Source organism: Phyllopteryx taeniolatus, chromosome 22, assembly GCF_024500385.1.
Source record: "Phyllopteryx taeniolatus isolate TA_2022b chromosome 22, UOR_Ptae_1.2, whole genome shotgun sequence".
Lineage (NCBI taxonomy): Eukaryota > Metazoa > Chordata > Actinopteri > Syngnathiformes > Syngnathidae > Phyllopteryx > Phyllopteryx taeniolatus.
In genome coordinates, this window is record NC_084523.1 from 8,160,274 (window position 1) to 8,176,726 (window position 16,453).

The 16,453-nt window shown below is 42.3% G+C and overlaps 1 protein-coding gene and 1 long non-coding RNA gene across 5 annotated transcripts; one reads left to right on the forward strand and one right to left on the reverse strand.

Annotated features, from left to right (window-relative positions):
• The first annotated feature begins 1,346 nt into the window (after window positions 1–1,346).
• Window positions 1,347–5,433, forward strand: wu:fc23c09. 2 transcript variants are annotated; one of them, XM_061762513.1, is made up of 4 exons: window positions 1,347–1,443; window positions 1,991–2,062; window positions 2,139–2,739; window positions 3,742–5,433. In XM_061762513.1, the coding sequence occupies exons 2-4, from the start codon at window positions 1,996–1,998 to the stop codon at window positions 4,838–4,840; spliced, it is 1,767 nt and encodes a 588-aa protein (XP_061618497.1). In that variant the 5' UTR covers window positions 1,347–1,443; window positions 1,991–1,995; the 3' UTR covers window positions 4,841–5,433. The 2 variants fall into 2 exon arrangements, with proteins under 2 accessions (XP_061618497.1, XP_061618496.1); XM_061762512.1 differs by lacking the exon at window positions 1,347–1,443 and having other exon boundaries at window positions 1,680–2,062.
• On the reverse strand, window positions 4,709–11,759 carry LOC133472121 (uncharacterized). 3 transcript variants are annotated; one of them, XR_009786605.1, is made up of 3 exons: window positions 11,180–11,759; window positions 9,256–9,415; window positions 4,709–4,836 (listed from the first exon to the last, which is right to left on the reverse strand). It is a non-coding gene; the product is annotated as an uncharacterized LOC133472121 (long non-coding RNA). The 3 variants fall into 3 exon arrangements; XR_009786606.1 differs by having other exon boundaries at window positions 4,714–4,833; window positions 9,084–9,415; XR_009786607.1 differs by having other exon boundaries at window positions 4,718–4,833.
• Between the last annotated feature and the right edge of the window lie 4,694 nt (window positions 11,760–16,453).

Genomic DNA, 16,453 nt, shown 5'->3' on the forward strand with positions numbered 1-16,453 from the left:
TGATAGTTTTGTTAACATCACCTTCAGGCGTGAAAGTCGGGATTCCCATTTTCCTTTCTTCGGATCTCTGATATGTCATTATACAGTGTATCACTATCAATACGATTATAGCTCCCACTTGGCCCTAATTGTACAAATATACTGTTATTATAATGTCGCATAATTAGACTACATTTTCTAACATGCAACATCTTCATGCCGATTTTCTTTGACCTCAGTTTTGTATTTTTTAAATTATTTTTTGGGCCGGCGACAAACGTATGACACGCTCATTTGTAGAACAATGAGTACATTCCATGTGAATGAATATAATGATGTAAGCACACTGGAAATGAATGATCAAGTGGTAATCATGCAAAGTGATTTCAACATTAAAGCACACCTCCAGAAGGAAAAACAACCTTTTTAAGGGGATTTTTACATTTTTGAATGAGGACACATTGGGTGTATATATGGGGTTATGAATCATTTGTCGTTAAAACCACATTTAACGGACAATGTTGTTTGTGTTAGTTATGCAACGGAAAGGCCACTCATGCAGCTCCTCTGTAGGCCTCTGCTTTCATCTAGTGGACATTAATGGAACCCCATTTTAGGTCTTGCCGTCTTTCATTTAGGGCTTTTTTTTTTACACTAGAGGGAAGCATTGAGCAATTTTTTATTACTGCTGAGTCGTTTTAGGAAGTTTCCCAAACTGTAATCATATAATTTAATTTAATTTAATTTACGTTCTTTTTTGTGACTTCTCTTTTGCCTAAAACATAAATAATCACTTTATTACAGCGATTATTAATCAAAAAGGCCTTAGCCAAGAAACATTATTTTATTTGTATATTATTTTGTGACTTTTGCTTTGTGCTAACTCCCAAACAATCAAAAGGGCCTTGGCTACGCAACTTTCTTTGGGGGTGATAACAGTTTTTTTTAATTTGTTTTTGAGCAAACATCAGTCAAATAGGCTTTCGTGTGATTTTAACTAAGTGTACTCTAACTTATATTGTATGTATGCTACACATAATCTCATCGATTAAAGTCAAACACAACCATTTTTTGGGTATGACTTTAGTTCACACTTCCTGAAAGATCGCTGAGGTCATAGGTTGTAGCCAGGCCCTTCTGAGCACCAGGACGCGAACGTCCAAAAAAAAAAAAAAAAGTCTCCTCTGACCCCTTGTCTTGAGCCTGCCCCACTTTCCCGCTATTGATCCCACATTGAGGTTATGTGTGACAATCCTCTTCCCCAAAAAGGCATTTTGAGTGTGAACATGGATCATTTAGGTCATCTGCAGGCCTGGGGGAGGGGGGTGGGGGGGGGTTAGGGGGGGAGTAAATGGCGGTGGCGTGCAGTTCAAAGGTTGTGCGGTTCAAACACACACAAACAGAGGGAGGCTCAAACGCATAGCACAGCAGCTGAGCTCGGACACAGAAGGAGTTAAACATCAGGTATTGTTATCTTCATGTTTTCATTCCAGTTATGTGTAACTCTCATGTAAGGAGCCATATTTGGGCCCGTATGCCTTACTCTGAGGCACTACCATGATTGACTTCCAGCCAATGGCAATGAAAAACAAGGGGAAATACAGAAATACTACAAAATATAATTAGATTTCAGTATTATAATAGAACGCTAATGTGGTCGTGCTAATTGTTTTAATAATAATAAAAATGAAAGCAAAAGGTCTTGTAATGTATTTCAGTAATTTTCAAAAATTAATAAATATTTAATTCAGATTCATATTTTTTAGAATGTTATTTCTTTCTTTATTTATACAAATTGAATACAAAGATGTATTTCATACAGCAAGAATAAATGATTATTTAGGTATTCATTGTTCGTGTGCCATTGAAGAGGATGTTTTAAAAGGAAGAAACCATTATTTCAAATATACAATAGAAACAACACTATTTCATTAAGTTAAAATGAGCTTCTTAAATGATTTGTTTTAAATAGTTCTCATTTAATCACGCCAAATTATTCTGATGCCAACAGATGAAATGGAAGTTCGGACACTTCTGCTGATACTCTTCATAGTGCCTTTACAGTTGTCCATCCTCCAAGCAAGTAAGTCCCAGAAAAATCTAAAATATCCGCAATCTTAGAAATCTGCCGAAATGTTTTTGTAATCCTGTGGTTTTAGGACGAGACGCTTTGGACGTCCGTGAAGATAGTGAGCAGTTAACAAATACAAATGAGGAGAACAAAGATGCCAAGCGAAACATTCTGGAAGAAGAGCGAGAGAGCATGCTGGTCGCAGGGATCGTCCCTCACGAGTGGACTCAAAACAAATCAAATAGTGTGCCTTCTGGTATTCGGACTCCTCCGTCTTACCATCGTCCCGATCCCGAAGCCCTCAGCGCAACTGTGACTCCTGAGGACCACAAGTCCATCTCGCTGGCGGAAGACGTCCTCATCGAGGTGCTCGGGAGTCCGGCTCGTTATTCTGAGCACATTAGTCCAAATGTGCAAGTCCAAAGTTTGACGAAGGCTGCAGACACAACAACAACAACAACAAATGCCATCATTGAAAGACGAGAGCATGAACAAAATAAAGTGAGCAAGCCTCTAGTCAAACTGCAAAAGATCAGAGGCGACAAAAATACGACCATTAGAAATCACAAGCGAAATGGGAGGAAAAAGAATCTCCAAAAAACAAAAGGAATGAAGAAGACTAAAAAGACAGAGCGTTTTCCTTACTTCATGGATAGCTACTGTCCTCCGGATTGTGCCTGCTATGGAAGGTAAGACATGATGACGAAATCCATCGTTGACTATTAGAAAGTTTTATTCCGATTGGTCACTTGTTGCTAGGGAGAGTTCATAGAGATGCCCGACAAAAATCTTGTTATAACATAACCGCATGAAAAAACTGCTCCATGAAGGAAATGTATCTAAAATCAGCACCACAGGGAAAATCACTCATTTTTAAATTGGATCGTACTCTCCATGAAATCGAAAATACACATTGAATTAGATTACGGTACAGCAAAACAGCACCAGACTACCAGTATACCCTCCATCTGACTGTCTCCCAGGGTATAAATACGAAACTCACTTCACAGAAAACGGCAGTTTGGCACATAGTGAACAATTCTTCTGGGAGGAAAAAAAAAAAAGAAAAAAAGAGGCTTCAAGCTGTTTATTGCCACTCTTATTTGAAGTTTACTGTCAAACTAAACATAAAACAAAGCGTTTTAAACAACATATCTTTGCCTTGAAGTCAATTTAGCTTAATGCCAACAAACACTGCAACGTTACAACCCTTTAAGCAACTGGTATTTGAACATAAATTGCAGAGCAACACATGCAGACAGACAATATAGCAATATCCCAGGCATATATTCTTTATCCTCTGTAAAGAACGACTAATGTTACTGTGGCTTACTGAGCTTAATTGTGAAAGCTCCATGTATAATCGTATGTCTGTATTATACTGCTACCAGGTGGCCAAGGTGCCCATCCCAGAAGGACTGGCACAATGTCCATGGAATTGAAGCAATTTTTTGGGGCAAAAAAACCTATTTAATTATGACATTACTGTATGGCTTTATAAAGTAAAATATTATGGAGTGCTATTTTTCTTATTGAAAACACAGAAGGTTTTTGTGGAGATTGGAACGGATTAATGGCATTTCTATTTATTTGAATGGGGAAAGATGACTTGAGGTATCTCAAAGTACCACTGTAAATACATCGAAAGAAAAGCAAAAGAAGATCATACGCTACATTTACCTGTTTTCTAGGGTGGTCCAGTGTTCGGACAAAGCGGTGGACAAGATCCCCTATGGCATCCCCTACAGCTCCCGGTACATCCTCCTGATGAACAACTGCATCGATAGCATTCAACTGGACCTCCTGCGGGGATACGCCTCCATGGAATTCCTGGTCCTGACCAAAAACCAACTCACAGACGACTCGCTGGAGGGGGCGTTTGAGGGTGTCCAGGCCCTGAAGCGTCTCTACCTGGATCAGAACCTGCTGGCGAGCGTCCCGACAGACCTTCCGGCTTCCCTTCAGGAGCTCCGCCTGGACAACAACCGTGTGAGGGTGATGTCGCAGTCATCTTGGGCTCGCTGTCCTGGCCTCTTGGTCTTGAGCCTCAGCAACAACAGTTTGGGCGACGGTTCAGGATCCCTTCTGGATGCCGTGCTGTCTCCCCTACACCACTTGAGGACTTTGAACCTGGATCAAAACCAGCTGACGACCGTTCCTCTGGGGTTGCCTCTCTCCCTCAAGGAGCTGTACCTCAGAGGGAACCTCATCGAGCACTTCAGCAGCAGAGCGTTCAATGGGACGTCACAACTGGCGATTTTGGACCTGAGTGCCAACAGACTGAGCAACAAGGGCCTGCCCAAAGACGCTCTCCTCAACGCCACCCACCTGGAGAGCCTCAACCTGGAGGGCAACAAATTTAAAAAAGTACCCAGACACCTTCCCTCGTCGCTAAAAGCGTTAAACCTTGAGGGCAACCTCATCTCCGCTATTAGAAGAATGGCTTTTAACTCCTTGAAGAACCTGGAACATCTGGGTCTGGCCCGGAATAAGATCTCCAAAGTAGTCCCGGGCGCATTCCGGAGTTTGCCCGCCCTGCACCAGTTAGACCTTTGCCACAACGCCTTGCGCCAGGTACCCAGGCAGCTACCGCGGGGCCTCCACTCGTTGGTGCTAACTCACAACAAGATCCAGTTGGTGCCCCGGGACGCATTCTGCTGGGGTCTGGCAGGCTCGGGGCTCAGCGGGCTGGTCCTTGTGCAGTTGGGGAACAACTTGATGGACATGGGAAAGCTGGACTCAAAGGCTTTCAGGTGCTTGAGGGGTTTCCAGGTTGTGCACTTCTACTGAAACAAAGGCATAGGTAACATGAAAATGACTGCTGAGATACTAATATTTATTGTTTTAGCTTGGTGTAAGAAGTGGGATCCACTTTTGATCATATTTTGACACCATTAGGTTGTTTCATTTTTGCTTGACGAGTCAAAAATCCAGTAAAATATGTTAGTGTGTGTCCAATTTCACAAAAAAAAAAGGGGGGAAATATCATATAATTCGTCATTTACCAATCTTGAAGGACAATACAACAATTTGCAATGATGAAGCGTACTGATGATCAGGTGCATGTCGATAAATTAGATTATCATGGAAAACTACATCTATTTCAATGGTTCGATTTCAAAAGTGAAATTGTATAGATTCACTACACACAAGAGTGCAATACACTGAAAAAAAAGTCCTTTGAATTTACTTAATTCCAACATGTACATCTGTTGCACATCATTAAAATGTGTTAAATTAACATGGATCATCATGTCATGTGCGACCGATGTACATCATCAAATTAAGCACTTTTTTTTTTGTGTAGTTCATGATTTTATTTTTTTTTATTTTTTTTTTTACGAAAAACCCAAATTCAACATCTCAAGAAGTTAGAATCTTACATACCCAATCAAAATGATGATACACTGTATACGTTTATTTGAAAAAATTCAACTACTGAAATAAATTAAGTTTTACATTGCACCTATATTATTTGGGTATTTTTCACCTCGAATAATTTTTGATAGTCCTGCAAATGTTTACCAGCATTTCTTGAGAGAGAGAGAGCGAGAGAAAGAGAGAGAGAGTGAGAGAGAGAGAGAGAGAGAGAGAGAGAGAGAGAGAGAGAGATTTATAACAATGAATGCTGTCTATTCAATCTACCTCCGTGTTTCTAAATATAGGACACATTTTTCTTCTTTAATGCCAATGAGACCTTCAAAGAATGTTTTTTTTTTTTTTTTTAAAGAATGTAAATATGTGTTAGTATATCATATGGTCAAGTTGCATATTTGCTGAAGTTCCAAATATAAATAAAGTAGTGCGTCTGGCAACAAATCAAGGAGAAGAGACTGGCTTTATTGAGCAAACTGCCCACTAGATAGCAGTAGAGTACAGGGGGAAATCAAGCATAATGACAGTTGCCCCAATGTTTGCACTAAACTGTCCATTGAGCCAAACATATACACGAGGAAGCTTACCTTATGGGTTCAAATGATATATTTTAACTGCAGAGACTGACAAGGAAGCTAAAGATGTTTCGAAGCAGAATGTGAATTGCACATGTATGTTTTGCACCACTTTATTAAATTCTTCTCAGCAACGTGGCACCGCACCCACGAAGGCCCCGGGAACTACGACCAGGAGGGAGGGAGGGAGTGAAGAAGAAGAGAGGAAGGAGGGAGGGACGATGGGGGGAGGATGGAGGATGGATCTAGACGCTGTTGGCTCAGTGTCCAGGAAGGGAAGAGCTGCGGCCGGGCAGGCGGCTCACCAGCACCTCCCTACAGTCCAGCAGGACCCTGACCCAAATCACAAGTACCTGGAGACACCCCCTAACAATCCTGTCTTTTATATTATTGTTAATTACAGTGTGCAGAGTTAAGAATGCAATCCATCATTTTGTACTGGTTTCATTTTGGTGTATGAAGTGGGATCTACGTGTTTTACTGAGGTTAACCGATCTTTTCACCACTTGATAAGCCATTTACCGTGTTGTTATTTACTCACGGCCTTAAAGCACGTCCATGTGTTGCGGTTCTGACCGCATCCAGCTTGACTGGAAGTCCAACCACGTATTAAGGGGATGTTTTGTAAACACTTGAAGGGCTCTTTTGAAAGGGAAAATACCTGGAAAAGGTCAAAAGAAAATCTCTAAAAAGGATCCCCAAACTGTCGCAACAGGAAGGTCATATTACTCGTCTTCTTCTTCAGGAATGAGAATAAAAGGTCCTGGTGAAGGGTTAACTGACACCTCGGATCCACAGCAGAGTGCGATTGCACACGAGGGAAAGGAGGTGGCGCTTGAGCTAGTCGAGAGAGGAGCGGAGGGAAGGAGGGGAACCATGGGAGCCAGACGGACCTCCGCCGACACTACACTACACATGCATGGGGCCTATATCTCCTGCACCGTCCACGGCATGCTCCTTGTCATTACATTGTGCCTCTTAAAAAGTCAAACCCACTATTTTTAACAATGTTTCCAGTAAGGCTGCAACGCCCCCACAAGAAGGCCTGTGAGGGTCCAAACATGAACAGCTAGTGGCCCGTAAAAACTAACGCATGGAAATTGAAGTAAGGACAATGAGCGAAATAATGAACTAATATTGCTGAGGAGTTAAGACTGTCTGCATGTAAAGTATATCCCTATGTCTGTATTATACTGCCCCCAGGTGGCCATGGCGCACACGACAGAGGGAGCAGCACAGTGTCCATTGAACTGAAGCAAAAAACGTGGCAAAAACTGTTAATGAATTTACATTGTATTTAATTATGTCATTCCTATATGTTACTACATACAATACATACTGTATGTACGTACGACTGGTTGCCTGTCTCTATTTGTGTTATGTGGTTGACTGGTGACTAGTCCAAAGTGTAGTCCGTCTTTCAACCGAAGTCGCCTGGACCAAGTTCCATCTCATCGCAACCCTGAACAGGATGATCAGCATAGAAAATGGATGGATGGAAGGCGGATCCAAAGTCCTCACGCAACGGGTTTTAAAGGGCTTCCCAGCCAATTTGGTGAGCTACAGGCCGGCCACAAGTGGTCCCAGTGAGCCACACTTTGGACACCCCTGGTTTCAGTCGTCAGGTGCAGCGCAGATTGAGAGCAAAAACAAGTCCATAAACTTGAACGACATACCGACGCGTCTGTGTAACTTCATAGGTGGGACGGATTGAGCAGACTTGATGATGAGTGAGCTTTTTCGGAATAGTACTTCAATTCTATCATCCAATGTGGATTTTAATGACACCATTGTTGACTCATCAGAACCATAGCGACACACACACACACACACACACACACACACACGCACACCCACGCACACACACAGGTGGTCTTGCAAAACTCCCCTCAGCCATCTGTCGGTCTCAGGGCGCAAAACTATAAAGCAGGTCATCGCAGGAAGCGCTTGCCCTCCTGCTTCCTGTCCAGCCTCAGTCGCAGTCTAGACGGGCAAGCGAATAACAAAACGTTGTCGCTGGACTGTGCAAGAAGTTGGAGAATTGCCGCTGAGTCTTAAAGGTCATATGTGCCGTTTTCCAACGCCGGGAGCAGACGTTACCTAAGCCGTTGCCCTCGGAGATGTCATAAATGGAGAAAAAGAAGTGCAAGGCGACTTTGCAACCATCAGCAAAGTTGCTAATTATACATTTTGAGTCATTTGACACAGAAAGTGTTGCCTTTCTTGGTCAGACCTCTCATTTAGCTGCTGTAAAATTGAGTTGGGCTACACTTTAAAATGTGATTATGCGCTAATGTTACCACTCATCACAACAAATGGGCTTTTCATGTGGGGGTGACATTTTGGCACACTTGGGTTACTTATGCTCACTTTTGATGACTCATTGCTATTTTGCAATCAAAAGTGCTCAACGTTCAAATGGCGCGTAATAACCTTTCCAGGTGCTAAAGAATTTGCACCGTGTTGACATCCAAATGAGCGTCTCATTTGGGAAAGCCGTGCTATTACTTTGCCTATGGTAAACACTTTGTGGTTCAGGAAAAGAAGACACTTATTGTCGGAGATCAGAGGCGACGAGGAGAAAAGACATAATAGCCACACAGCAGAAAGCATTAAGTAGGAGGAGCAGTAATTGGCTCTCTCTGGTCATGTGCCATTCTGCTGTAGTCTCAAACATGACATATTTTTCCAAATATGAACTCAAAGTGCCACCTTGTGGTGCAATCTCTCAGTTTGTCTGAGATTTTAAAAAGATTAGACTCATAGTTACACTCGAACACAGTAAAGAACATGGACTTTCGAACAATTTCATCTTTGTAATTTTGGACCTTTTGCTGTAAACATATAATGCAACACATTTTGTTATGGTATGTGGTTAATTCCCAAATAATGAGCTGTCGTTTTAATTCACTTTTTCAGGAAACATTCAAGGGTCTTGTTGATGCATTCATTCAGAATGAACAAAAAGTCATCAGAATCCAATCAAATGTAATAGTTACATTACTTTGAGAAAGTCATCGAAATAGTTAAACTAATATTACGTTTTCAACAGGGTAACTTGTAATTGTAACCAACTACATTACCAAAGTCATCTTCCCAACACTGCTCCTGAGGGTTCGCTGATGTCTCGAGGCTGAACCTTGATCCTCTCACCATCAGCATGTCCCTATTTTAGGTGTAACCACCTCCACTCAGGTCTAATATCATCCTTGGGCGTGAGAGAAAGTGTTAAACGGCGTCTCTGTGCATTATTACCTCAGTCTGACCAAGGAGGAGGACCGTGACACAAAGTTGGATGGCGGCGGGACGTTTGTGGTGCAGACGCTGGAGTAAACTGGGAAGAATCCAAAAGAAACCAAACTGATTGGCTGCTGAGCGCCGAGAAATCCAGATGCACGCCGTCAGTCGGACGGGCCTAATGAGTAAAAAAAAAAAATACTACAGTAGCGGCAGATGTTTGGATGAGGAGCCCCAGCAGAATACTTAATTTCACGCACACTACTCTGATTTGTGAAAATGTCAGTGCAGTTGTGATAAAACTCGATTTACGGCCTTGCGGCGGCGCGCCGTCGGCGACCCGTCCACATCCGTGTCGGAGCTTTAAATGGATCAACGTATGGTGTCATTACTTTGATTGCAGTACGCTAGCGGAGACAAAAAAGCTGTCTTGGCTGCCGACGCTACCACATCGCACGACTTTGTCACTTGCAAAATGACAGCAGCAATAACAGGAACACTTAGGAAAGCACAATTTAGCTGCCTTTGACTGTCCGAGATTGAATTCTAAAATGGCGCCATTGAAGTTAAGAGTCATGAGTGTGAATGCTTGTAGAATATATCCTCGGACATCCTTTTTCCTTTTTCCAGAACAGGGACTCCTTCTGATTGGACACGATGATCACGGATTATCACTGTGTCCAATTAGAAGGAGCCCTGCAATCACCACCGTGTCCAATCAGAAGAAGCCCTAAAAACATTTATGTAATGTCAGATTAAGAGATGAATGAGTCTTGTCTGTAGCTGCAACGACACAGTCCTCACTTGCAGGACAAAATTAGACCAGCAGGAACAGGACCATGTGACCACTTAGGACCAAAAACCGGTCTAGGTACGGGTACCTTTGACTATATGTTTGATTCCTTGAGTGATGGCATTGCTAAAGCACGTGATTCATGCAAGTGCTTGTCAACAATCCAGCTGTAGATGCTGCAAGGAGATACTGTTCCAGAACAAAGGCCACCCTACTGTGTACAATCAGGATAAGTCACTGAGTCGTACCCTGAGACAAATGAGCTGTCATGGCTGGAGACACTACGAAAATGCACAGCTTAGTGCGCAGACCAGGAGAGCAGCTGGAACAGAAACATGTCATTACATACTGCAGCAATAGCCTGTTCCAGAAGAACTGGAAGACCACCGTGAGCCCCAGTGTCCAATACAGAGATAAATCCACTGTCTTGGCTGTAGACACTACAACATTGCATGGCTTTGTTGCACAGCTCAACATGAGAACTGTAGCTGTAAGTAGGAAAAGGAACATTCCATTTGCACTACAGGGAGTTCCTCTTCCAGAGCAATCGGCTGTGTTCAGTCATGATGAGCCCCAGAAAGAGACCAATCCATCCTATGTAGAAGCTACGACACCACCATGGACTTGTTGCACGGTCGTCAGCAAGTCAACATTGGAGCAGCAAGAACAGGAACGTGTCATCCTTGGACAAAAAACTTGTTTAGGTGCGGATGCCTTTGATTCCTTGTCAACAAGTTAACACCAGGAGCAGCAGGAAAAGAAACTTAAGAGCAAAAACAGATTTAGGAGCGGATACCTTTGATTCCTCATTGACAACGGAGAAGTAGGACCAAAACCTGATTTAGGCGGAGATACCGTTCAACATTTGATTCCTAATCAACTGTTCAACATTAAAAGGATTATGAACAGGAACATGTGTTCACATAGAACCAAAAACGGGTTTAGGCACAGATACCTTTGAATCTTTGTCAACTGGTCAACATTAGATCGGCAGGAACAGGAGCACGACATCATTTAAGACCAAAAACAGGTTTTGACACGAACGCCTTTGACTATACGTTTGATTCCTTGTAACCAGGTCAACATAAGAGACGCAGGAACAGGATGACAAGATTATTTAGGACCAAAATCAAGTTAAGGTGTGGATACCTTTGACTGCACCTTTGATTCATTGAGTGTCAACATTGCAACGAAGCGTGATTTTTTTTTTCTTTAAATATATACAAGACATGATTCCGTACTGCTGGGACATCCTGTTCCAGAACGGGTTCCCGACTGCACAGCTGAAGAAATAAACCTGAACGCTAAAACTAGACGTTGACTGATCAATGCGGTCGGAGCACGGCGACTGTTTGTCACTTTCCGTCTGTCTTGTCCCGTCTAGCCAGAATCAGGACGTTTATTGTGTCATGAACGGAATAAGCGGCATCACGGTGTTCAATCAGGAAGGGCCCCGGAGACTAATCGGGCCTGCCGAGGGCGTGGATGATGATGGACTAAGCTATCAGGATGCCAAATCCTTCATTTCCGCGATGGACAAGTCAAGACAGGATCTTCCAGTAAAAGCAACGGGACAACGTCCTTAGTCGTTTCATTAGGAAACCTGCTGATGTTAGCTGATTTGTTCCTGCTCCAGGCACGGATCCCACCATTGCCGCTCCGCTACCGCCGTCCACACCGCCTCCATTGGCAACTTTTTCCGTGTTGTTGTCGAACGCTTCAAGATGTTTGGTAGGAAATTTCCATCAGATCCGCTGCCACTTTTTGCCTAACATGGCCAAGACTTTTCCAAGAAGAATCAATGGAGCGGATGCTGGTCTGCTTGTAATAAGCAGGCACACACGCACGCACACACACGCACACACACGCACGCACGCACGCACACACACACACACGCACACACTTTATAGTCCTGATCAAATAAACTGAAGTCTGACAACATTCCTGACGACTGGGAAATGGTGGAGAAACGGAAAAAACAGCAGGGATCAGGAATCTAAACGACATTAATGGATATGAGATTAAAAAAATTAAAATTATAATAACATTTTAAAAATGACTTAATTAATCTAAGAGAATATTTAATGTTAACACGAGCGTTGTAAAAAGAAAAAAAAGTATTCATATATTTCTTTACAATTTTATTGCATTTTTAAAAACTTATTAATAATTATTTTTTTAATAATGTTCATTAATGTATTGATTTAAATTCAAATTTGGTGGTTGGGTGGTTTGGTGGTGTTTATTTTCGTGTGAAAAATCTAACAAAATAATTTAAGCCAAAATAAAAAATATAATGAAGTAAATATACAACATTTGGAGAGGGATATAAAGTAAAAATAATAAATAAATAATTTTATAATAATAATAATAAAATAATACATGCATACACTATATAGCCCATCAGAGGGCACGTGATTAACACACCAATGCCGACTGTACTTGCGTTTCTGACTGACATACACGATTCCCTGCAGGCCTAAAAAAAGAAAGAAAAAAAATCTGACTGGCTCCAAATGTGTCTTGTCACATTATTGTCCAGATTCCATTAATATGAAGTCTGAACACGCAGAAGAAATGCACACAAAAATAATGATCTAACATGCCAAAAGACAGAGGGGAAATCATGTCTCATTGTTGAATTTCAGCCGTGGGTGTCATCTGGTGTTATTTCAAGGGTGGGCATGTTGAAATAAGGTCCTTGTGCCTTTTCACAGTATTTACAAAACACTTCCAAACAATTATAACAATTAAAGTACATTTTAAAACCACAAAAGGAGTCTTTTACGCCTTAACATGCACTCAGCATATCATATCAATCGCTCGACACCATCCAACTATGCCCTGCCCCATGGGAACAATGAATGGCATAGCACAGGAGAAATCTGATTGAATGCAGATGTGTTACCCCAGCATTGGAGGCACGTTGTTGATTTCAGCCCCTATTTTGCAAGCTATTTGTTTTCGCTCTGAGAAAAAAAAAAAAAAGCTAATTTGTCTCGAACAAGACGTTCATTTTGCAGTTAAAAGCATTCGAATCGGTTGAGTTAGGGCGACGCTATTACAAGCCGTTTGTTGGGTTTGTATGGCGGTTTTTCTCTCCCAATGTGATTCATTTTGTTTGGAAGACATCTAACGAGTAGCCCGAGGGGGGAAAAATGTCCATATGACTTTCAAAGCATTTTTTTCCCCATGTAAAATCTTGGTGTCTGACACACAAAGGATTCTGGGAGAGAATTGCACTTCGCTGGAAAAGCGTCTTGGCCGGTCAACTCGCCAGCGAGCCAATCAAAAGTCAAGTCGTCGCGATGGAAAGAGAGGAAAGCCCAGCCAATCGGTCCTCATACGTGGCAGCCAATACAGCTCCACGGCAGCCGTTATACACTTGTTGCTAATGCAGATTTATGGCAGGAGACTCGGGATATGGGAAAGAAATGACGGATGGGAGAAAAATGAGATCGCACACAAAGGGCTCTATTTCTGTAGACGCCGCATCAGCGGTGAGGCGAACAAACGCCGGCAGATCCGGATTTTCGTGCAAGACGAGGCTCGCTGCACCTTTGCTAGCAGAGAAAGTCACCGTGGAGGTGCACGTGGCGGCGTGACCATTTGGTGGTCCAAAATCTACCTAAATGGCTGCTCAGACCACTTCAAAGTCCTGGGATCCGAGTTGTTTTTGGCACTTAGGTTTATCACTGGTTGTGGTCATGTACTGTATACACGTGTAATGTATTTTGTGAGGCTGTTTTTGAACAAAAGCGCTTGGTGTGACGTGGAGCTCATTCTACCACTTTAAACAGCATATAAACGCTATCCCACCACATGTCAACATTTCCTCCTGGAAATGACTGACGCGCATATCAAACCTACACAGACGTCGTTTGCTTATTTAACGACAGAAAGCATTCCATTCTGGCCCGCTCAAAAAAGTGTCCATCTCACCTGCCTCACTTCTAAACAGAAAGTGCCGACCTGAGCACGTACTTGTTCCCTCCATTCCGAACCTTGCTTCTAATCGAGAGCTTGATCCCGCTTCCCACTTGGAAAACCGCGGCGTCATATTAAACCTGCGCGTCATATTAGCATTTGGTCTTCTTATAGTATTCCGCTAAAGCTCCTTGGTGTAATAACTTGTAAATCAGGCAAATCACAATTAATTGAGTCATCGGGCAGGCTGGCAGGCAGCTGTGTTTGCCGACATTAGCACATCCCGTCTCTTATGCCGCGATGGAAACGTTCCCCCAGCCGGTTACCCAGGAGACGGCACAGACTCGGACGCTAGATTCCCCAAAACAGCGAGTTTTCAGGGTGCCCAATGGAACAGGCTGCTAATTCAGATCAGAATGTCTTGGTAACAAAGTACAGTGGTACCTCGACTTATGTACCAGTGACCAGAGTTTTTCGAGATGCGAGCCGTCACCTCGACTGAATTTTTGTCTTGAGTCGCGAGCAGAAATTCGAGTTACAAGTGCTAAATCGTGTCAGTTAACTTCACCACACGCAACAGATCGTGAACAAAACCATTTAACTTACGACAGTCCGCTAGCTTAATGCTAACACGCAATGTAAAAGGCCACCAACAGTCTAACAAAACTAGCATTGATGTTGCCATAATCATAATGCTTTAAGGAACGGATATTTGAACACAAAAAAAAATGCGGCAAAACAATGCAACAAAACTCACAAGCATATATTCTTAATCCTCTGCAAAAAACGACAAATATTACTGCAGCTTGCTGAATCATTTAGTTGTGAAACTCTTCTTTGTGCATTATATGTTTGTATACCGCCCTCTGGTGGCTAAGGCACACATACCAGAAGGAACACAATGTCAATAGACATTGAAGGATGAAGTTATGCTGCTTTAACATGTCAATTATATTTAATACATTTTATTACTGTATGCTTTATAAGTACAATATTGTAGCACGCTATTTATTAAAAACACATGACTATAATTTTTGTTTAAATGAATTGAAATGCCATTAAATCGTTCCAGAATCAATCAAACCATTTCTTTTTAACTTCTACTAAAAGTGTGAATGCTGTACTTTTGCCAACTCTGTGTTAGTCAGAAGGCCTTGTGCACTGCATTCCGCGCATGATGCATCTGCACGGCACAATGTCTTCTGTCTCCAAACTATTTGGGGAATAAATGGCTTCAAATGGGATTAAAACAACTTTAAATGAGTCATTAATTATGGTGAATGGATGTCATTTTGCCCTATGAGCTACCACTGAGTGTGTGAGTGTGTGTGGTGTGTGTGTGTGTGTGTGTGTGTTGCGAAAGAAAACAGTGCAAACATTGAGGCAAACTTCCTCTAGCGAGCATCATTATCACATGAATACACGTCAACGGCCAGATTCGTTTGCATCGGCCCGCAAAGGTCATTTCCCACAGGGCCCCGTGTGTATGTGTGTGCTTGTGTGTGTGTTTGTGTATGTGTGTGCCTGTGCGTGTGCGCGCGTGTGATCTGTTTATCCCATTAGCCGAGATACAGCCGGTCAGAAAATGGGGACAACTTTGTTCCCGCTCCTGCTCCTGCTGCTGCGAAAGGACTTAAGAATGGGACCAGTCTGGGATTTGCTTGCACACTCCCAACTCTCATTCTTGAAATATTTCTGCCAGTATGAATATAAAAATGCTGGAGTGCTGGCCTATGGAGGAATAATGGAGGAAACAGTGACTGAAGTAAACCATTTTTCAACCTGCAACTTATTTTCATTTTATTTTCATTCAATCCGCAACGTATTGAAGAGAAATCGCTTGAGTCAACACATCGATACAGCCAGCACGCGCGAATATAAGTTCAACCCTCTGCGATTTGTGGAAAAAGTGAGTTTCTATGGACCTTTTACCTCTGTCGAAACCCTTTTTGATCAAATAAGCTCCCACTGAGCCTTTCCTATTTCTTCAGAATGAGCCTAAAATAGTAGCTTCAAACCAAAATGGCAGGCTTATCGTGTCTTTTTAGGCATGGCTTCTTTTTACATGTCTACCGAATTTCACGTTGCGAAATGAATCTGGCTTCCGGGGAAGAATTTAAGACATTGGGTCAAACTCTGACCTTGCGAAGTTGACGTAGTTTTATGGCGCGTCGTCAAAGTTCGTCGCCATGTTCCTCCTACACGCAATTGCGAAATCTTAATATATCTCAAAATTGAGTGTAAAATATAAGTGTCCTACACGTGACAACAGCATTTATGTTCTTCATTGTCTGGGCTTTGGGTTAGGATGGCAAGAAAATGCACTCGACATATTTAAGGCCCAAAAAAATACTTTTATGCGACATTGACAGACGGCCTTTTTTTAAGTTTGTTTGTTTCACTTCCTTTTCATTGTCTATTACAACTGAGCCTCCTTCCATTATTTGCCGCAGATTGATAGATGCAATACTTGATTTCCTCCCTCCAATGGACTCC